Raw genomic sequence first — 22677 nt, 5'->3', positions numbered from 1 at the left:
TGCCAGAGGAAAAAGGTACAAATTAGTTAACCACAGAATTATTTGTTGCAATAATTTCTCATTTCTTGTCCTTTCGGTTCTTCCTTGAGCCTTCTCACAGTGAACAGAGGAAAGAGATAGGAAAGGCAGAAGAAAACAATTGAAAAAATATAATACAGGCTACTACCAGGAAAATGAGAGAAGTTAAACTTTTGTAAGTGGTATTCCCTAGGGAGGGAAGTTAAGACAATCAGCATTGAATGAACAGTGATCAAAGCACCACATGAAGCTAGCGTATTCCTTCTGTTCCATCTAACATTTACCCAAGAGCAGTCCCAAACATCACATTTTGTACTTAAGAAGCTCAAACTCACTTATGTTATTTTCTCTCTACAAATAAGATTAAAAAAACCCCATAAGGTGCTAAAATAATCAGTTCTCTTTATCTGCTTGTACCTCACTACTCAATTATTCAATAGACTAATGCTCCTTCTATTCCAAGAGATAAGGAGGGAGAGAAGATGACCACTTTTGTGATAAGACAACAGTACTGAGGGACAGCTTTACACACTAACTTTTCTAAAGCAATGAGAAGCAGTCAGTACTAGTTTTACCTATCCAGCAGGTCATACTATATACCATATCCAGCAGGTCATTCCTGTATGACATAAAATTTAGCCATCAGGCAACTGGGAACACAGTATCAGTCTAGGATTAAAGCAAGTCTTTCAGGTGACCGTCTTATAATTTGCTAGAAGACTGTATTATTTACAATATTTACTCAGGTGCATAGTAAGGGCTCTGAATTCAACCCCACCTCTCATGGCAGGAATACTCAGTCAAGTACTCACAGTCCCCTTTCCTTGATGGGAGCAGGGAAGACATGCTAGGCATTATGATCCAGAGGGCACTTGCCTAAATTCAGTACATACAAAGGATAATGCACCACTTTTCCATCCTGTTTTTGCTTCCTGCTGTTACAGTAATAAAGAGACACTTAAACTTCACTTCAGGATCTGGTGTGACAATATGATAAACAAAACTTCTCAAAATGTTGAAGTGATTTATTGCCATTTAGGACACGTTTATTGTTCAAAAACAATGCACTGAAATAACACTCGTCACATACATTCTTTGTCATATGTTTACATCACTGTAGCTTTCAGGCAAGTCATACAAGAAAACCACTCTCCCAATCAAGTCAAAAACTACTGAAAGGCACCTTGTGTCCTTCAGATCTTAGACTCCAAACAAGTTAAGTTTTTGCCTATAAAAGGATTACATCCATCTAGAACAACTCAAACAGTAGGAAAAAAAAAATAACATCTGTTTAGAACTTCTTAAGGAACAATATCAGACTTTGTTGGTTTCCTTCACCCAGTGCTATGCTTTTGCTTTTCCAAGTCTTCTTTAAATAATATGCGACTATGTTAATGAAAAGTCTCTTCAATGAGACAAGGCATGCAGTAAGGGAAGAGGGATAGCTGGTCACTTCCAGTCTGCCTATCTGCAGATTTGTTCTTGTAGATTACCAAGCAGCTGCTTCAGTTAAAAAAAACCCAGACAGAACAGGAATGAATGCACCCAAGTTAAATGGCTTTTAAGAATGTTAATACCTAGAAATGATACCACCTACAGTTCTGCTTACTGATCTCTGTTCATGTTGATTTGAAAACAAGTTTTGTCAAACCATCACAGACAACTTCTGTGGATTTTTATACTTTTTAAAAGTTGGTTTTCAAATATTGCTTATTATTTGGATGACTATTAAAACGGTAGTTAGGGACCTGTAAGGCTGCAAGACTTAAAACGCAATGGCTTACATTGCTGAATAGTACATTTTAGAAGGCAAGATAAAAAAAATTAGTAGGAGGATTCTTGTTGGGGGTCATTCACAACAGGTGTTTCTGTTATCCCCACTGGAATTATCACAGCAACTGTAGATGGCAAGTCTTCCTTGGTTGTAATTTGGGATGAACACATTCCCTTGGCTTATTTCAAGTTAGATATTTAGTTCTTCTTCTCCATCCTGCCAAGAGAAGGACAGCTTTTGTAAGAGTGAATATTGAACTGCAATTGCTATAAAAAAACCCAAAAACCTGGATTTCTAGTAAAACTTTAAGGATGAAGGACGTTTGGCCAGTTATTTATGTAAAGACAGGTCTACTTCCTAGAATCATAGAATGGCAGCGGTTGGAAGGGATCTCTAAAGATCTAGTCCAACCCCCATGCCAAAGCAGGTTCACCTAGATCAGGGCCACACAGGAATACATCCAGGCAGGTTTGGTAAATCTCCAGAGAAGGAGACTCCAAACCCTTCCTAGCAGCCTGTGCCAGGGCTCCCTCACCCTCACAAGAACAAAGTTTCTCCTTAAGTGGAACTTTGTGTTCCAGCTTTTGTCCAGTATCCCTTGTCTTATCACTAGATACCACAAAAAAAAAAGTGTTGCCCCATCCTCTAATATACAGCTTTTTAAATACTTGTAAGTATTAATGAGATCCTCCCTCAGTCTCCTCCAGGCTGAACACCCCCAGTTCCTGCAGCCTTTCCTCATAAGGAAGATGTTCTAGTCCCCTGATCATCTTGGTGACCCTGCACTGGACTCTCCCCAGAAGTTCCCCATTCCTCTTCAGCAAAGAAAAACCATAATACTGACTCATTGGGATTGCTTGGGTTAGTGTCTTGCTATACTGTATAGCACCACTTGCTATACAGTAAGGGTATGAGATTGCTTGCAGCCTGTTCCTTGGTCACACTCAGCTGGATCTACTCTATATATAGAACAGTCAGCATAAAGAGGTTGCTTTCTCTTTCAGACATACAACCCCTTCACAGTTTTACAGATGTTTCCAACCCAGGAATTAGTTACCAAGACAGGCAAATGAGGACTAATCAACACAATACATGAAACAAAGCCCAAAACAGCTGCTGAAAGCCCCATCTACATCCATGACCACAGCAGTTTGTGTGCTCCTCTCAGAAGCTTCAGAGAAGGTGCAAGGCAACAAGTCACACTTCAGCCTACTGACAACAAGCTTGTCAACAGGTCTGCAAAAAGAATGACATGACTTTTTACATTACAAGTTCAGAAATCAGGCAGTAGTTTGCACCACAGCTAAAAGCCACTAAGAGAATATTCCAAGAGCCACCAGTGTTCCCCCTTTTTACTGGCTTCCCCTTTCCAAAGTGTGACTTGCCTGTATTTGATCAGTCGACCTCCTTGAATAAGTTGTGCAACTTCATTAGTCAAGTGGCATGCAAAAAGAAGCCAGTTCCTTGGCTGCACTTTGTAGGCAAATCTCATGAAAGTCAACGAGTAACAACACAGTGCTGCAAAACATGACAGATATTGTTGGTAGATTTTCAATATCCACATTTTGATGAGGCAAAATTGTCATAACATTGGAACATAATCACAAGCAGAATTCTTCTCACTGCTTATGAGTTTTCCAGTAAACCTACAAACAGATCCACTTTGAGCACTGAATGTGGGAAAACACAAGTGCTCATTTCTGCTACAGAGCTGCAACTTTCCACAAAAACTCATTTTCCTCATCCACTTTCCTGTGATGCAACTTTAGTGGTTTTAGTTTATTAACTAAACTATCTCAGCCAGAGAATAAGAGGTAACTCCAATGAGACATGGCCTTTCCTATATCATTATTCTTACTATTCTAGAAATTGTATTTTTAAAAATACTAATTACTTCAATACTGTTCTTGTTGGGAACATTTTAAAATAGACTTTGAGAAGGAAATTTCCATCCCCAGGAAATCATGAACATTTACAAGCATAAATCTTCATTACCCGCTTCCAGGATGATGAGAAACAATTTTCATCTACTCTCCTATCACAATTGCATATATACAAGAAATTACAATTGAAGAAGTCACTAGTTTTGCAAAAGGTTTGACAGGCTTAAAGAAAAATAATAGGGAAGTAAATTGTTCAAGGAAAACACCCTTTAAGTATAGAACCTAGAAGGTGGAAAACTATTTTTACATGCACTATCCTATATACACACTAGTAAAACCTAAAAGTATCAACTTTGCTGAGCTGAGTAGCTGCCACCAAAACACCATTTGCAGAACAGTTTTACTGTACCAGAGTCTACTCAAACTGGTCTTCTGTCTCAAGACAGCTAGTTAAGAGACTGAATTTCCGTAAGCAGAGCCTAGTGAACACGAAGCTATACCTTTCCTGACCCCAAAGGCATTTTGCCTGGAGGAAGAATAATTACTCAGAATGAAGTTATTAATTAAGAGACATAACGCCAAAATTAAGCTAATAAATTAAAGCTACTCTATTTACAATCCTAGTGAATAATTTGAATGTAAAAGACAGACATCTAGGAAAAAGCAACACGTTTCAAAAACAGTGGAAAAAATACTGTTTATGCATTTAAAAACAAATTCTCACACTACTCCATTAGGAGTCACACTAGTCTCTTGCCAGCAACCTCTTTGCAATGAGTTAATCTCCCTCAGCTACTTTTCCCACATACTGCAGACCAAGTGTTACTATTTCTTCACTTTGTCAGTGTTAAAGTCTCACACTAACCATAAAGCATCATTGTTCTTTGTATGAATAATAAGGTTGAGTTTTTAGTACCTTTAGTACCTTAGCAACTTTTTAGTACCTCAATTTTTAAGTGGTCTCTGAAGTTAAATAAAATGTTTACATTGACCTTGATCCCAGAATCACAGGAAGGGGTTGGAAGGGACCTTGGAAGATCACCTTGTCCTTTGCAGGCAACTAATAATGCCACAGACACAGAATCAGTGTTTTGTAGTCAGTTCACTGACAAGAAGTTTGTCTCAACTCTTACCAAATGTCATTCGGCCACTAATGATTTCTGGTGATTTCTTCATGTCATTAATAGCAGCAACAGGAAGTCCCCAGTTGGCAACTGGCCCCCAAAAGTGCTGTAAAGAGGAAAAAGGAAAATAAACAGAAACACAGACCTCATGCTATATCCTTATAGTTAGCCACATGTAGCTTCAGAGGACAGGGTTAAGGGTAAAATTCCAAGTTAAGATTGATTACTTTTGATGCAAGGGAGATAAAATAAACACTTCTTTTAGCAGGATCTAGTTTTCAGAAGGGAAGTAGGAACCCATTCCAAATCTCCCTGCAGTTTGAAAGGGAACTACTGTAGGCCATTGAAATGCAATTTTGTGTAATTATACCTCAGCTATTGTTAAGCAATTTGCTTGATATAGTCACATAACCTCAGATTTACAGTTCCTTTCTGTGCAAGGAATTAGCATTCATCTCTTTCAAATCAGGATTCTCAAAAATGTAACAATACCACAAGCAATTGCCAGAGTGAAGAACTGTTTTCATGTTATGTTGAGGTTCAAGAAATGCTCAGCAAGCATCTTCAAGTGCTTACATCCATCTCTTTGAAAGAGCGGGGCCATGCAACCAGACCAAATTGTTACCTAGAGCTTCCTCAGTACTTGCTGCCACAGCTTAGTTATTATCTAAAGCTCAGTGATAACAAATGTAAGAGTAGAATAGTTACCCATCAGTGTGTACACATAGAGAAATCAGAGAAAAGATCTAGAAAGAATCAGGTGGGAAAAACTAATGAGAGCTCAATTAGAGAGGTATTGTCTAAAAAGCTTCAAGCTGAGGAAAAATGAGTCCCATTTCCACTACTGTTACATGTCACAAGACTTCAGTAGAGTTCTTTCTTTCTATAGAAGCAGCATGCGTTACTTGCATCAGCTGCTTCTAGTGGGAAACTAAGGATGCTCAAAAGTAACTGGGCCAGATATTGAAGAAAAAACACAGATGCACCTTGCAAGGAAAAGCTTTGCAAATACCAACTATATCCATCCTCTGGCACTTCCTCTAACACTGCAGATGTTTCAGTGATTTGGAACTGTCAGGGGATATTTACATTTCCAGCAATTTTATTTCCAAGAAATTCTTTTGCTAGTCTGGGTTTGTAATACTAAAGTAAGATTAAAAGACACTTGTTCCCTGCAGATTTGCCTTCCAGTAAAAAAAAACACCAAACAAACAACTTTAAAGGCAAAGAAAAAAGTGAGTTTAAGGTGTACACACTGCTTTGGTAGTTAAACCTTAGTGCAATGTGCAAAACAACATTGTATTTGTGCAAGTGTCTACAGAATATACACTGGTCAAAACTCAAATTTATAATAGTAATTTGAAGACTGCAATAAATGCATTTGTTTACTATATTCCTACTGTTAGAAAAACCAACATCTGTAACAGTTAAAGGTAATATGGTGTAACTGAGAAGAGTTGCATGGCTACATGGTGTTTACACTGTACAGTTCTGGTTAGACAGTGTAAAACATGTACCTATAATACTACTCATACACAAGATGTTGCAACAGAACAAGATCATTCCCAGAAAACAAACTCAGTAGCATGCAAGATGTTGTTTTAGAGGCTTTAAAGCAGGCATTTAAATAGTTTTAAAGGACACTAAGAGGACCAGAAACAAAGATCTAGTCACAATCGTGATTATTTTCCCAGTAAGCCAACAATACAACCTGTGTTAGCACAATCATGCTAAAGCAGACTATAACAGGTAACTGGTAAGGTAGGACATGTACTTGGTGAGATTCACACTCATTGCAGGAATCTCATTTAAACAACTGCAGTTTCAGAAAAAGCACTTAAGGCTCTAAGCTTGATTTTTTTTGAATCTATGAAACAATACCAGTTTTGAAAGTATTAGTGATGTCTTCTGTTTTGAAAGGTGAAACAAGTCAATTTGGTAGTTTTACTTCATTCAACTGCCATTAGAATATAAAAAAATAGTACACTACAGACTATGGACCACTTCAAGCTCAAGCTGCACAAGCTGAAGAATCATTTCATATCTCAGTAGTGCTGCAGAACTAACTTCCTTCTGCTGACCAGGAAGGTAGATTTGGAACTTGCTCACTTGAGATCATTATCAAGTTTTAAGTGCCTTCAGGCAGGCAGCCCTTTGAAGTTTCCACATACAAGAATTAAACTATACCTATATAGTTTGGTCTGTGCAGAACAAGTCCTCTATAACATTATGATTCACAGTAAAGCAGGCATGAAACACCTGCTCTCAGTTTCAGGAGCAAACTGGAAAGCTGAAGAAGAGTCTGAATTGAGTTACAAGGTAAAAAAGCTCATTAAAAATAAGCCAAGTAGTTTGGTTATGTACCAGTGGTGCTGCTAAACAGAAGAATGGCTCTAGATTGATCTGATCTCCCTTAAGAGAGACTATGGAAAAAGTGAAGCCTCTCTGTAGTGGCCACTTTAGGAGACATTCTGAAGGAACTAATATTTGGTCAGCTTAACCTCAAGTTTGCAAATAAATATTACTAGTGAGTTGCTCCTGGATATTTGCAGTGTGCTTTTCAGATGCAGGCAAGGTCACAACAGTGCTGAGGCAAAACACCCTGCAAGTTACTGAAGTTATGGAGAATGCGAATCCAGAAATCCTCTCTTTTCTTACCGTACTGTTCAAGTGAGCCATCATTGTTTGCCATTCAAAAAGCACATGGAAGAAAAAAAGAAAAGTGTTAGTTTCGTTCATAATCTACATAAAGAAAAATGTATCAAATGGAAGAAAAGTAGGAGTCGGGACTGAAGTGGCATTACCTTGATTAATGTAACAGTCCTAAAAATCCCATTTCCCTCAAGATCTATCATGACACATCTGCCACTCAAGTACCTTTTTCCTAACAAGATAGTCACATTATGGTCTATAGAAGAACTGTAGTCTTCAAAGTATCAAACACTCCACCCTAGTTAGTTTAAAAGGATGCCAAAAGCCATGTCATGACACAGCTTAAGAGCTACAATTCCTCTGTGTAAGCTTTGAAGAAGTCACCTGGAATTCTTTGTATATTTATGCAAGTAGGTCACACCAAATGTTGCCAAAGCTCTAACTGTCACTAAGCTCAGGCTAATTGTGGCTGTCCCAGACACAAGCTATAACACTCTTTCAGTTATCCAACATGCAATTACACTCCAGTCATGTATCGTCTTCATTTAAGAGATCCAGGTGCCAATTTCTGTAATAAACAATCTATGCATGAAAGCCAGATCAAAGCATATATTTAAGACTGTTTGCTACTGTACCTTTGCAAATGCTTCAGAGATTTCAAACATTCTCTAACAGGTACTGCTAGGACTCACTTCTGAATTGTGACATTAAAAAAAAAAAAAAAAAATAGCTACTAATAGAAAGACTACTCCTGATACCAAATTGCTGCCCTGAGCTGCAGAACACTTTGTAGAGGTCACTTCCCTCACATAGATTTTCATCTTCCTCTGAGCAATGTTTTACAAACAGCTATCCTAAGGGAACAGTCGGGTCGACTTAGGAAATCACACCGGATGTGCTTTTCAGAGTCTTTGTTACAAAGCACAGGCTGCTTCAAGATACTGTTAGAGTGTCTTTGGATAACTTAGCCACTGGGTTTGGTTTTTTTTTTTTTCCCCTTAATAATCAAACTGCAGCAATAGGTACTTGAAGTTTACTAGACAAACACATACTTCAGTTTTGTATACAACCTTAAGTGAACAGGTTCAAATGAGTCTCCTGACATCATGTTTTTGTGCCAACACAAGCCTGCCTGCGTTATTAAAGGGGAAGTTGTTTTCGGGCAAGTGAAAACCTTAAATAGAATCAAACCAATGCTATTTTAACAGAGCAGGCAGCTCTGGATAAGGTCTTCCAAGGTTGTCCTCACATTCACATGAGACTGGAACAATCACACTTCTAGAAGAGGGCAGACCAAGGTCACAGAGACAGTTCCAGAAGCAGGCACTCAGTTTCAAAGCCCTGCAGCTGACATAGCTGCAACAAATACATCATATTCAATACCAAGGATACCACAGCAAGTGTGTGCCTCCGTTCCTGAACTGACTCCATTCCAAGTTAGTAGTTTCCAAGAACTACGTTCAATTCCTCGACAACGGGAACACTTTGCACTAAATGTTTCCAGAAGCCACAGACAACAGTTGTTGGATTTATTCAGTTTCTGTGCATGTGTCTGCTCTCTGCATAACTGCCTAGCATTCACAAGAGGAACCACAGTGGTACCTTACATTGATCAATATCTTATGTTACTAATCATCCCATAAAGGCTATATTGGGGAAGATTTATCACATGTACTGTCTTCATACTGGCAATCAAGACAGTAGCAGGTCAGAGACCATTCTGCAAATACAAGTGAACTGTCATGACCTAATTCCCCCACACTGCAATCCCCTCAGAACACACGAGCCAATGACAGTAGGCACCGTGTCCTTCCGTTTCTAGCACAGACCAGTAAAAGACGTTTTTATAGTTTATATCCTTGTGGTTAAAGACTTACTAATAAGGAGAACTGAAGATTACCTAATTCTAGTTATCTTACTGACACCATTCTAAAGTTCATTTTCATTAAAAGAAAGGTTCTTGACAGTTTATGTCAACCTAAGTGCTGAAGCTTTACAAGTAATGAACTATTTATTTCAAAGCCATCTATGTTAACTGTCACTATGCTTGCATTACTGCTGAATCATCAGGAAGAGAGACTTCAGAAGTGCTGCAGAAGATTTCCATGCTTATTTTTCTGTTACCAGAAGATTTTTGGGACTCTGTTTTAGGCTTCTATTACAAGAAGATGCCAAAGCTTGTCTCAGCTGGCCTATAGGTCTTCTCTCGGGAGGAAAGCTGTTTTACTGGATGTTTTTCAGACGACATCGCTTTAAATCATTAGGACAGGAAGTAAGAGGACTCAGTTGCCTAGTATTAGTGGCTTAGATAATAAAATTTTAGTAAGAGATGATATTATTATCTACAGAAAAAGTAGCTTCAACATCACAATACACAGGTACCAAGCTTTCACATGCCAATCAGTTGGTTTTAAAGTTACTGATGAAATTTAAAAGGAGCAGGAAAAGTCTACCTACAGGTTACATTCTTTCTATTCCTACTTTAAAGCAATAAAGTATAGTTTGGGTAAATTTATATTTACATGATTTATAGTCAGATCTCACCACTTGAGAGAAGCCCGATGTGAAACTGACAGAACAATTAGTTTTAAAAGCAATCTAACTTGTTTCTTTGTGCTAGATCCAAAAGCCAAACCCATGATGTAATGCAGTTCTAAAGCCAGATATATCCACCTGAGAAAAGCAGCATTCATTACACCCGCTTTCATGGTTTTTTAAGCTATGAAGCTGAAACTGAAGCTACTTATTCTGATAAACGCCTGCTAGCTTTGATGGCCCCAAGCCATAATAATGGAACATATAATTCCACTGCTTTGGGTAGTTTCAGTTATTCTGTTTAGGGTCAGACAATTCAAAGAATAACATTGATATCACAAATGTCTCAATTCATAATTTCCCACAATTAAATTTCAGATTTATGAAGCCTTGCTTTACTGTAGTAATTAGATACTATTTTTTTATAACAAATACTATAGCCTCAGCTTTGAGGAAGCTCTACCAGCCAGGCAAGAAGAGAATTTTCTCCAGGGTCCTCTAGGGAAGCAAGAGCCTTCAGCAAGGAACATAAACACATAACAGTTCTAAAGCATATGCACTACATATCTCCCACTGAGAAGACAGACTACAGTCTTTTATAATCTTATCTAAATTTTGAACTCCACATAAAACCAACAATTTAAACATTGGTCTCACAGTAAGCAAGACACAATGCTGAAAGGCCATCCCTGATGGAGCAACTGACTTCAAGCCCTCCATGACACACCCAGTAACAGAAGTTAAGTAGGTATTTCTGTATGTAACAAGGCAAAATCCATCCCACAAAGACAGAATCCTGGAGAATGCCTTTTTTTTTTTTTGCAATACAGTTTCATATAGCTTATTTCAAGACTAAAACTAGGACAAAATGCATCTGAAAAGGTTTGCTTCAGCCATCTTTTCAGTCTTTGGAAAGGAGAGATACTTCCAGTAAGTAACTGTGGTGACATTAAAAAGTAGCCATAATCTCTTCCCGATTTTGGTTTGTTTTTCAAATTATGAAGTAGACTGTTTTATTGGCTACTTACATGCTTCACAAATACGGGAATAATGAGCTAAATCTTAACATTAAAGTGTTAAGATTATAAAATAAGCTTATAAAATATCCTGAAGACCTTCAAAAGGAATCCACATAGAAGCCTGCTCAGACCTTTCTTTGTTTTGCTTCAGGGATATTCACTTCCTTCTTCTATTTTACTCTCCTTTTTGTCTCCCTGTTGCTGTGGGATTTGATTTTCAAAACGTCAAACAAACCCTCCTGTTTGCTGAGCTTTTATATTACAACCCTTCTTCCACCCAGCCTTACCACTTCTCATGCTACTTGAGCCAAGGCTAAGTTTCTCAGACAGATGTCCTCCTACACGCTTGCTTAATAAGCATCAAGTTGCGAGAACTGTGAGTAGAATAGCCAGCAATGGCTAGAGTGAAGAGTTGCTCAACCACCTTAATTAGAAGAGCTCATTTTTATTTGTTTAGCTTTATCAAGCTGCTTGTCAGCCAAAGAAACTTCAGCCTGCCTGCCTGCAACCGTTTCCATACAACAGTTCAACTTGATTTAAGCAAGGATGACACAATCTTATCTTTAAGGCATTCTTGTGATTTCTGTATCACAGCACACAAACTGAAGCTTGACAAAAGCACAGGGCTGTAACTTAAGCCCTACTCTCATGCAAGTAGGGCTCCAAGGAGCCTCTAGAAAAAAAAAAAGAAGTACCTATGTACACATACTCGGAAACTTACATAAGTGGCCTTCAGACTGCAGCGGTTATCGAGGTCGCTCCCGCCCATAACGAAGCGAAACAAGCCCCTGGTGCCCTTGTCGCGGGCAGCGGTCAGGGCGCCCCCGCCCTCGGCTCCTGTACCCCAGCTCCCCCGGCACCTGCCCGCGGAGGGGCCGCGGTGCTTCGCGGCCGCGGGAAGGTCGGTCACGGCGCGGCGTAGCAGCCGCGGCAGTTTCAAACTGCTTTTCGCGTCGCTTCAAGGTCAAGCCTGGTTTCCCCGGGGTGGGGCGGGCGGCAGACTGACAGCCTCGACGGCCTCCGCCAGCCGAGCTGGCGACAGGGCCGCACCGGCCTCGTGATGGCATAGTGAACCCCAAACCTTCACCGCTGCTCCCTCACGCACCAGCCCCCCGCAAAACCTCCTGCCCGGCTTTGGCTGCGCCCTCATCTCCACCCGACGGGCGCACGCTCCCTCCCCTCCCAGGCTCCTCGCCCTCTCCAACCACCGGCGGGGGCGACACAGGCAGAGGTCAAACAATGCCGCCCGGCTGCCGCCGCCTCGGGCGACCGGAGAGTGCGACGAACACGGGCGCCCCGCGCTTACCTCATCAGGTAGTCCCTGAAGTCCTTACTACGCACATAGTCCAGGGCCTTGCGGCCCAGCGCGCCCGCCATGGCGGCCCTCGGCGACACGGAGCGCCCAGCCCAGCCTAAGCCGCCCGGCTCGCGCGCCGCCGCTACCGGCGCCAACAACGGCTGCCCCGCGCCGCCGCCCGCTTTACGGCAGCGCCCGCGCCGCCGCCCCCGGCGTCACACAGCGCCCTCGGCGCCTATTGGCCGCGGCGGGCCCGCCTCCCTCCCGCGGGGCTCCGGAGCCGGGGAGACGGCCCCGGGCAGGCGGGGAGCCGCAAAGCAGCGCGGCAGCGGGAGGACGGATGAGGGAAACTGTCGCAAAGCGCGACGGAGCAGAGCCGCCACCGGCCGAGCCGCCGGCATTCCTTCGCAGCCCTCTGCAGAGAGTCGCGAGGCGGCTTCCCGAGCGCCGATTGGCTACAGGGTGGCTTCCCATTGGTCAGCTGGGGCGCGCCCCGCCCCCCGCTGTGCCTCGCCCCGCCCAGGAACGCCGGTGTGGCCGCGAGGGCAGGGGCGGCCGCGTTCGGGACGAGGTGTGTGTAGCCAGCGCGCCTCGGTACGCGGTGTCTACGTGCGCCCGCCCGCTCAGGCGCCGGTCCGGTTGCCCTCGCCCCCGTGCGGGATCGAACCGAGCAGTTGCAGCCGTGAAGCAGCGGCTTTGCGAGCTCCTGTCGGCGCGGCGGCTGGTTTGCCGTGTCCGCGCCGCTGCCTGCCTTTGCCCGAAGCCCTCGGTGCCACTTCTTTCCAAAACGATGTTTCTTCCCCCCGACACCACGGTGGGGGAGACGGCTGAAGACACAAAAACGATGTGGCAGAAGTAAAAGGGCCTGTAATTGCTTGGGTGATTTTGTTTTGGAAAAAAGGAAAATGTTACAGGGTTTTTAAGAACCCAGTTTATCAACTTTCCGTTCTTGGAGCTGGGATTACAAGGTTATGACAGAGTACTGCAACAGTTCAGCCCTTTCCTCTGTACCTGGAAGAGTCTAAGATCCCATCTCTCACCAGCACTTTCTATTTCATACCTGAGCAGAAGTTACTTATTTAGAAGGAAAGATAAACTCTAACCCAGTTAATACCGTCTCCATAAAATTTGGACAATACAAACAAATGCCTACATGTGAATTACCTCTTCTATGTTTGCTCAGTGCACTAGAGATAGCAAAAACGGATGCTTATCTCCTTTGCTTTCCAAAGACTTGTAGCTTCAGTTTTTACAGTCTGTAATTGAGCTAAGAGTGCCGTCTGGGGCATACCTATGCTCTGCAAGAAGCCCTAGAGGCCACAAGGTTGTAATGGTGCAAGCAATATTCATCCAAGGATGTAGAGAAGCTACGTAATGCATGTACAGAGACATACACAGGCAACATAGTACAACCAACAGTAGCCACCGTTGGTTTGCTAGCTACTTCCTTATGTGGTGCTCCTGCCCATGTGATCACCCAGGGCCCAACTGATTAACTTACAGCACCTGTTTCTGATAATTGGAAGTAGCTTGCCAGCTGCATTAACTTGTCCCTACCATCTTTATTCAAGGTGGCTGGTCCAAGTCATATTTGTACCTACACCACAGCAGGTTTCCTTCTGATTCCCTCCTCTTCCTTGCAGAATGTCATGAAAAAAAAAAAAACCAACAGAATCTTAAGGGTTGGAAGGGACCTCAAAAGGTCTAGACTGCCAGAGCAGGACCTCCTAAAGTAGGTCACACAGGAACTCATCCAGATGGATTTTGAATGTTCCCAGAGGAGACCGAAGAACCCCTCTGGGCAGCCTGTTCCAGTGCCCTGTCACCTTCACAGTGAAGAAATTCTTCCGTGTATTTCTTTGGAACCTCTTGTGTTCCAGTTTGTACCCATTGTCCCTTGTCCTACCATTGGACAGCCTGGCTCCATCCTCCTGACATCCACCCTTTCTAAAAGGAGTAAGAGCTCTTCACATTTTTCCCCTACTGCTTGCTTGGAGAGCAGCTGGTTTGAGGATAAACAGCATGGATACACATCCTCTCCTTTTTCTATATCCACAGCATGTTATAGGACACCCCACCAACACCCCTGGCTTTACTATGTGAGAGAAGGAGTTTTAATCCTCTTGATAATACTGAATTATGAAAAGCCCAAATGTAGTCCAACATATTTCTGTGAGCTGGTTAGATTCTTCATTTGAAAGCAGCAATGTGAATCTGAGTGAGGTCTCAAAGCAGCATTTTTCCTAGTTGATTTGACTTGTGCCAACAAAAGGAAGGTCTGTGGAAATTAGCTCTTTATGTTCAAACAAAAATCTCATGTAGTGGAATTCTACATAGCCTACATGGCCAAGCTCAGTTATTAATATTAGTTTTACCTAAAAGTGTAGCCTTATACTCCTTTATTGAAAATTCATCATTTTTTTCCCCAACTCTATGTATAGAGAAAAATAAAGTCTTCTGCATTGGAAGGCATTGCTTTCTTCATGGAGTAAACAAGTTCTTTCAGCCTTTTCTCACAGGCCATGCCTTCTAAACCTTTGAACCTTTTTCTTACTCCATTTTTGTTTACAGCTTTATTAAGGCATAACCTCAACAAGGGTTATCATTTCTGAGTTGAAGCCTTGCCAGCAGTGTGGCACCCTTCTCTAATTTTGAGACTATCTCACTTTGTTTTCAAAGTAGTTAATGGAAAAATCATTAACTAGAAATGTGCCCAGAAGAAACTGGCCCCACATGACAAGCTCTACCAGTTACACAACAAAAGCAGTTAGCAAGGATTTGAAGTTTGTTTTTCCTGCAATTTCATATGTATAGTGATGTTATTTGCATACTGTTTTTTAGGTTTCTTGTAAGGATATCAAAAGCTGTACAAAAGACCCCCTTAATTTGTCACATTCACAGCTTCCCTTTTTTCCCCTTAGCCTGGATTTGACATGAGTTGTTAGGCATACTTTCAGGCATATTGTGACCTAAGTGAACATTAACTGATTGTTTAATAAATTATTCTAGCTATATATATATATATATTTAATATCAGAGTTAGGCCATTTGACTCATATTTTCTTGGGTTGCTGTTAACCCCTTCTTTTCAGATGTGCTCTTTGCCCTGTCCTCTCCATGAGCTGGAAGATAATCACTGATGATCTCAAATTGTTTCTGCTAGGGCCTGGTAGACCTCAGAACAAGTTTCATTAGTTCCTGCCACATATTTTTTTCTGAAATATATTTCACTTGTTCTTTTCCTAGTCTGAACTATACATCTATTCATTTTTCACTCTGATTTCAGACCTATCCTGAGTTATTATTGCCATACTTTTGCCTTTACTTCTGCTTTCTCTGTGTTATTTAATGACTGCAATTTCCTTTGTCTAATTTCTGATACTTTTAATCAAGCTTCTTACATTGCCTTCTGTGTTTCATGACAGCTTGAAATTGTTTTCATGCCTTAACCTTTCTGATCCTGTTATCTGCAGACTGATTTTTTTTCCTCTATTGATATGTCCTTTTCTCTATTTGCTGTATGTTCCCTTTTGATTTTTAGATCATTAGGTGCCTGGGAGTAAGCTAAGCAATATACATCTGAGGGTGACTCCTCACACATATTGTTTCTTCTGATCAGAACAGGTAATTGTAAGTGGTTTGGTTTTCAACTAGACAGGTCTGCTACAGTCTTTTATCCCTTAGGTTATCCTGACAAAATGCCTACCTGCCATTTCCCAGAATTTGTTCCTGGAATTCTCATTGTTTTCATTTGTTTCTTGTTAGCCTTGTACTTCTGACCTCTGAGGTTTATTAGGCTGACTTGTTATTCTTCTCCTTTTCTCTCAGCCTTTGGACAGGTTGCTAGTTTTTTTAACTCACCCACTGACTTTTGTCACTGTCTGTCTTTCATTTAAACTCTTCCTTACTAGATTAGCAAGCTGATGTGCTTGAATTCCCTTCCTCATTTTTTAGTAGATAGACTAGGATTGTCCAGCAGCTTCTCTACATGGGACACTCTCTAGTAACAGAGACTTCCAGTAGGTACCATTTCTGCAACTCATTATCCCTTGCTGCCAGTGTGCTTCTGCTCTCTCCTGAACCACTGCCTTCAGCTGGGAGGATGGATGAGAGTGTCCCTGGCTCCTTCAGTGTTGATTCTACCACTCTGCAGTGCTAGCACACCTAATGCTAGTGGGTTTGCCCATGAGGACACATACCTAAGGTAGCCAGGGGTAGGGGAACCTTAGTAATTTTTCATAGTGTCTGTGATTTTGTCTCTGTGAGGACGTGAGCAGTTGGATGGTGCATCTGTTTGACAAATGAATACTGTGTCTCCCTCAGAAGAGAGTTTCTGTGTCCCACATTCCCCATTTCTGTATGTGGAGGTGGTAGGGATGAGCCTCCCAACTGTGTGGGATGCATGGCCTCTCCTATTCTCTCTGTCCCAAAACTGTGGCTTGGGAACCAGCACTTCTTCACCTCAACAGATGCAGATCCAACTGCCAAGTAAAGTGGCCTGCATTCTTTCTTCTTTTAGGGCACCTCTTTCTTCCTTTTGACATATCTTTGCAGAGGCACATACATGGTGGCATGTGTCTGTCAGAGAGAGAGGAATGTACTACCTATCTGGCAATAAAACCAGGGAAGAAAAATGGACATTGCAGAACAATCTGCTAGTGCTATGCGATTGTTTCTCTTCTAGTGTAAGACATGAAGTCAGTCCTAAAGGATGTAGCTGATACAACTGTTAACAAACATCTGCAGGGGAAAAATGATGCTGCCTTTTTCCAGCTGTGAAAGGAACTGCAGGAAAACATTATTCCGAGCATTGCATGATAGACAAAGGAACAACAATTAAATGAACTGTTGAAGAAACTGCCACACCAGGACAGCAGTAGTTATCTCCTTGCTGTGGTAGCTCCAAAGATGCAGACAAATATGAAGAAAAGATGTATTGCTCTAAGAAGACAGTCTTCATAGGGCTCGTAATGAAATACCTGTTTGTTAAAATGGATACAAATCATCTGGTAGGTAGACAAGAGATTGACTAATCACTAATCAATCAATGCCTCATTAATCCACCTGCAATATCAAACGGAGCCAAGCAAGAGCACAACATGATGTGGCACTTGCATTTATCTTTGCATCTTTGATTACAAGTACATTATACCTACACACTGGCATATGCTTGAGGAGTTGTATTCCGTGTGGAGCATGCAGCAGTGACTAGTTAAACACCTGAGAATAATGAATGATCTCTCTAAAAGGCAGGGTCAGCCCTGCCATGTTTGCACAGACATCCTAGTGCAAATAGGAGCTTAATATTAGTCTAAAGAAAACTCAAATAAAGGCATAACAACTAAATAACTCTAGAAGGAGTTACACCTTGTTTCAGGAAACATTTTCTCAAATGCAGAAATACTTTTCTCAGTGCTGGAAAATACAGCAGCTGGCAGGTAACAGCTCTCACGCTGACTGTGGAGCTGACACACTATTGCACAAGATCAGCATGCAACATTGGCAAGATTAGTAGTTTCTATGCAAAACCTGATCAATTAGGATAAATTGTTACATTATGGAGCTAGAGGCTCTCAGAAGGATCTGGAGTAGGACCAAGCATCAAAATATGAATATCTGTTTCCAGCTGGGAACCTGCAAATATGGAAAAGGTGTTATATTTGTAAAACCACAAGGAAAAGACATCTTAATGGCCATAGGAACACTATGATATAGGGATTATAATCTACAAAGTCAAGAAGTGAAAAGCAAAATAGATGCAAGAATGGTTCTGGAAAAAAGGATTGCTGAGACATAAATGGTGGCAAATTAGCAGCTACTATGGTTGTAGGCAAGCCAAGCAACAGCTGGGTGCCAGGAATGGAAGGAATGGGTGCTATCTATGACGAATTAAAAATAAAGTATTTTGTCCGTGTAGAAGACAGGCATTCCAGGCAGTAGTTCAATTATCCCTGCCTTTCCCCTGCCTTACCCACAAAAAGACCCATCTGTCGTGATTAGATCATGGTTGGGCAGATCTGGATGCTTAAGGCTTTTATTAGTGTAGTTATCTCTGTTATTCTAAACTATATACATAGGCATCTCACAAGCTCTGTCCTTAACAAGGTCTAGATCATATAGATAGAAAACAGTTATTCCTGTGCTGCAGAAAGCACATCATGTCCAAAGTTGTATAGACAAGAGGAAACAGAGTACAACTCCCTGGCAGAAGGGCAGCTGGCTTTGCAGCAAGGCTGTGCAGGTGCTTTTTCTCCATGCCCAAGGGTGTGAGCATCACTTCACTGCTGGGCTGACTGCCAGCTTCAAACCCTGTTTGAGGGGTGGGGAAAAAACCAAAACCAACTCAAAACAAACAGAACCTCAAAAGAATATTGTCCCTTATTTAAGCTATTTTTAAGGGCTAGTTTTCTCCTGGGAGTTTTTCACAGATGAAAGATTCACCCTGCATGAGTAACACTCCACACGTGTGGTGCAGCAGAGCCTTAAGACAGCCAGCGCATGTGGCTTTTCTGGGATGAGGCTGCTCTGAGTCCTCAATTAGTCACACATGATAAAAGAGACACACAGCATTGCAGCTGAAATTACTTAGGCCAACTTGATGCTGAAATGTGTGTAGTGGTGATGATCATATCCATCTGTGTTTTTACCATCATGAAGATTGAATTGATTTTAAGTATTAAGATCTCTTCCTGGCCTGAGGCTCATCTCTACAGTTTGCTTATTTAATAGTGCTTCAAACGAGATCATTTTAGATTCTATTTTAAAATATAAGACTACATTGCTAGGGCTGTTTTGAACAAATACGGATTTACAACATGGGGAAAAAAAAAATCTCATTAATGACTTTATTCACAGGGTACTTTATCTTCCAGCTGGTATTGTAGATACAGGTGCTGAGCTACAAGGATATAGCAATTACTATTTAAAAATTGACCTTTATAACAGTATTTGATTTTAATTTATAAATTTATCTTAAGTAATGATGACATTACATGGTAATTTCTTAAAAATCATGCCCCCACATTCATGTGAGAAGCAGCACTGAAATGCTGTTTCTAGTATTGCACCACTGCATTGCTGGTGTCCTTGATGATTATCTGGTGTTCAGGAAGGAAAGGATGAGGGCTGCTTTGTTCAGTTAGGTGCACTTTGTACTTTATACTGCTAGATTGGGTCAGCTGGGGTAAGAGATCTCCTTCTTGTAACACCACCTTGCAAAATTATTGTACTTCACTCATTTAGGGAAGTCCTCTTTTACAGTTCAGTGGCATGATCATCACTCCAGCAGCATAATTAACATGTCCAGAGAAGCAGTGCAGGTGCACTGGTAGTGCTCATTTGGCAGACCACACCTCCTAGCAGGCATCAAACAGGGAGGCAAAGAAGAGTCGGTTTCTTCATTACAGAAAACGTGCCTTGGCAGTGAATCCAACATGATGACAAAGTAGAAATAGTTTTCTGTTCTGTTTAAAAAAAAATGCTGTTTCTTTTTTTCTGAGAAAGGAGGATCAATGATGTGACACGAATGTCTCAAATAAGGTTGTGAGGAAGTTTACTTCTTCCATTACTGCCTTGCAAAGTGTCTGCTGAAACAGTTGTATTTCCTGAGGAGAACTAGTCATGGGTTTTCTGCCAAGATTTCTGTGTCCTTGTTCAAGTGTTTTATTGAATAAAGTTGTCCCAAAGGTTGTAAGGAGGAGCCTAAAATCAGGGTTCTGACTGATGGCAGAAAGTGAAGGGGTCAAAGTTGAGACATGCTGTTAATTAATGACAGTAATTTTAGCTATGTAGCCCTTTTCTTGGAACTCATGGGTCTTTGTTGAGCTGGATAAATATAAATGTAGTAGAACATGATAAAAATGTGGGCTCCTGGTATGTTTTGTGACTAATAAATTCACTTACCATATTTAAATATGCTGTTTTCCATTATTTTGTCTCTCCCCAGCCTAAGTAACTCAAGTGAGGCTGGAGGATGGCCAGGAGCAGTGGGGTTCATTCCTGGTAGAAAAGTACAATTCTATCTTTCCTCTTCTAGCTCTTCACCTCTTAAAGAGCAAGTACCTCAGTTGCTTCTACTGGGAAACCTCAAACATAAATGTTGGTAGGCTTGCTTTAGGAAAAAATAGCAGGTGAGTACACTTGAGCCAGAAAGGCATGATTACACCAGGGCTCACTTTGGTCCAACTACAGTATCCTCTGTAGTGTTAAATCTGCTTAAGTTAGGTTCGATTTTTTACTCAGTGGACTCTGATTTCTCCCATTTGCTGGGGAACTGTGAGAGCAATACATTATCTAGAATGCCCGACTGACTAGGGAAGTCAAAGGTTGTCTTTGATGAAATGGGTGATATGTATCCAGATAGAGACCCTGAAATCACCTTTGTCCTATTTCTTTAACTAAAAGAAAGGGGGGGAATTTCAGTACACTACAGCGGGTAAACAAACCATGGGCATACAAGATGAGTAACTTGGAGGTAAACATGTCAAAGTCCTCTCCAAAGCTACTGGGATCAAAGTGAAATAAACAATAGGTCCCAGTGGACTTCTACAGAGCCATTCAGGACTCAATAGAGAGTCATTTAGGTTTATGTGAGGCCTAATAGAAAAAAAAGAGTACTGATTCCAGTGTGCGTACTTTTCAATAAATAGATGCATCTTATTCATGTACCCAAATGCGTGTATGCAGAAGTGAGATGACTGATTGCAGACAGCCTCCAAACTGTAGTAAGGGTTCTTTTCTTATCAGATTTGAAGTACTGTGTCCCTCAGACCTCTGAGGCTGTCTTATATATGGGTAATATTTAGATGGTGATGCTACAGCTTCAGTTCACAAGGAATATCTTGTTTTTTTACAACAGAGGTTGGGTTTGGTTTTTTTTTTTAAGTAATGAAAGCCTTGTAAATTAAATACAAGAGTCTACATCCAAAAGCCATGCAATACCTAGCTAGTGATACCTAGACCTTGTACAGCCAGCTTCACTGTGTAGTTGAGGAGGGGAGGGTTAGCCTTGCCAGAGCAGAAGCCAAACCTTTCACACTGAGCAGGAAGCTCCACAAGTCCTAATCAAGAAGAAATTTGAAGTAGAAGAATGACCTTACTGTGACACCACCCTGTGACTTTCTGCTCATAGTGTCCTTCCTGAAGGCAATGCAAATGTATATTTTTACTGCCTGCTAGGAGCAGCTCCTTCTTTTCTGTGGAATGCTCAAAGGAGGCAGTGAAAACCCCGTGGTTGCCGTACTTGCCAAGGATGCTACAGGTCAGAGCAGGTAACACTATCAGCTGCTTCTTCAGGCTGGTTTTGGTCAGAACCACACATTCCACCTCCTGGGAGCATGATGGAGAAGCCCCTTCTTTAGCTATCACTATGCATTATTGTGAACAGCATTTACATTTTTACATTTGTTACTGGTAATTTACAAAGCCACATAAATTCAGTCACTTCACGAATCATCACTCAGCTCCAGGCCTTGGAAATTCAAGGGTTTAAGATTCTGTGGTCTAATTTTCACTGACTTTTAAACAGATTCATTCTAATTGGAGAGTTTATTCAAAATTAAAGCCTTCTTTATCTCTTTGTACTGGTAATTAACTCGTATTTAGGGCCCTCCTGTGGTTTAATGGATTAGTGCACTACTAATGCTGTTGTAACTTATTTTGGTTTTAAGGCAGTGAGTTTTTTGCTTTTTTGAGGGAATAGCATTTACCTGTGCAGGTTAAAACCTGTAGGCTTATATTTTGCCAATAGTGTGAAGTAGGGTGTTCTAAATTAACATTATGGACAGTCATAAACAACACAAAATTTCAGAGGGATACTCTATATTGTCAAAGACAGCAAAGATTCTCCAAGTGTGCCACTGTAGAGATACAAGTTTAAACAGAGAAAGTTGATTATTCCAGTGGTTTGTGGCCTAACAATCTTTACATTGATCTTTGGAGTTCATTAATCAGTCCTGTGGAAACCTGTTCTTTTCACTCAGTGCTGACTACTTGTGGTAGAGCAATATTAATGCATGTCGTATTTGAGACCGAAAAGACAATTGGAAAGTCTGGGGAAATGCACTGGTAATTTCCGACTCTTCGTTTGCACGCTTTAGCAAGCAGACTCTCATCAAAACTGAGACCTGCTTTCTACCGTAGGGGAAGTGCAACTGTGGCTATTTTTACCAGTGACTGCAGAAACTGAAGGATGGGAATAATCAATTAGGCGGGAGCCTACCAAGCCAAAACAACACCCAGCCTCACCACAGACAGTGAGTCACTAGCCTTTTAATAAACTATTTTCCTCAACAACAAATGGAATTGAGCTCAGGACAGCTTCCTTTGCTTAGAAAACCACGAGAGCACCACAAATATCTCCCCAGTCCATCTAGAT

The 22677-nt window shown here is 41.3% G+C and overlaps 1 protein-coding gene across 2 annotated transcripts; it reads right to left on the bottom strand.

The window, feature by feature from the left end:
- Positions 1-1022: 1022 nt before the first annotated feature.
- MPC1 (mitochondrial pyruvate carrier 1) lies at positions 1023-12688 on the bottom strand. 2 transcript variants are annotated; one of them, XM_061991603.1, is made up of 5 exons: positions 12312-12688; positions 7458-7461; positions 4809-4905; positions 3178-3310; positions 1023-2008 (listed from the first exon to the last, which is right to left on the bottom strand). In XM_061991603.1, exons 1-5 carry the CDS (start codon positions 12380-12382, stop codon positions 1990-1992), a joined length of 324 nt encoding a protein of 107 aa, XP_061847587.1. In that variant the 5' UTR covers positions 12383-12688; the 3' UTR covers positions 1023-1989. The 2 variants fall into 2 exon arrangements, with proteins under 2 accessions (XP_061847587.1, XP_061847586.1); XM_061991602.1 differs by lacking the exon at positions 7458-7461 and having other exon boundaries at positions 12312-12673.
- Positions 12689-22677: the final 9989 nt, after the last annotated feature.

Source organism: Colius striatus, chromosome 2 (assembly GCF_028858725.1).
Source record: "Colius striatus isolate bColStr4 chromosome 2, bColStr4.1.hap1, whole genome shotgun sequence".
Lineage (NCBI taxonomy): Eukaryota > Metazoa > Chordata > Aves > Coliiformes > Coliidae > Colius > Colius striatus.
The sequence above is the reverse complement of the archived record's forward strand: the minus strand, read 5'-3'. Positions and strand labels throughout refer to the sequence as shown.

Coding starts and splice junctions, on each gene's coding strand:
- MPC1 (XM_061991603.1), bottom strand. CDS start 12,382: ATGGCGGGCGCGCTGGGCCGCAAGGCCCTGGACTATGTGCGTAGTAAG. Junction 3,311..4,808: donor TAGTGGCCGAATGACATTTG/GTAAGAGTTGAG, acceptor CATGTTTTGCAG/CACTGTGTTGTTACTCGTTG.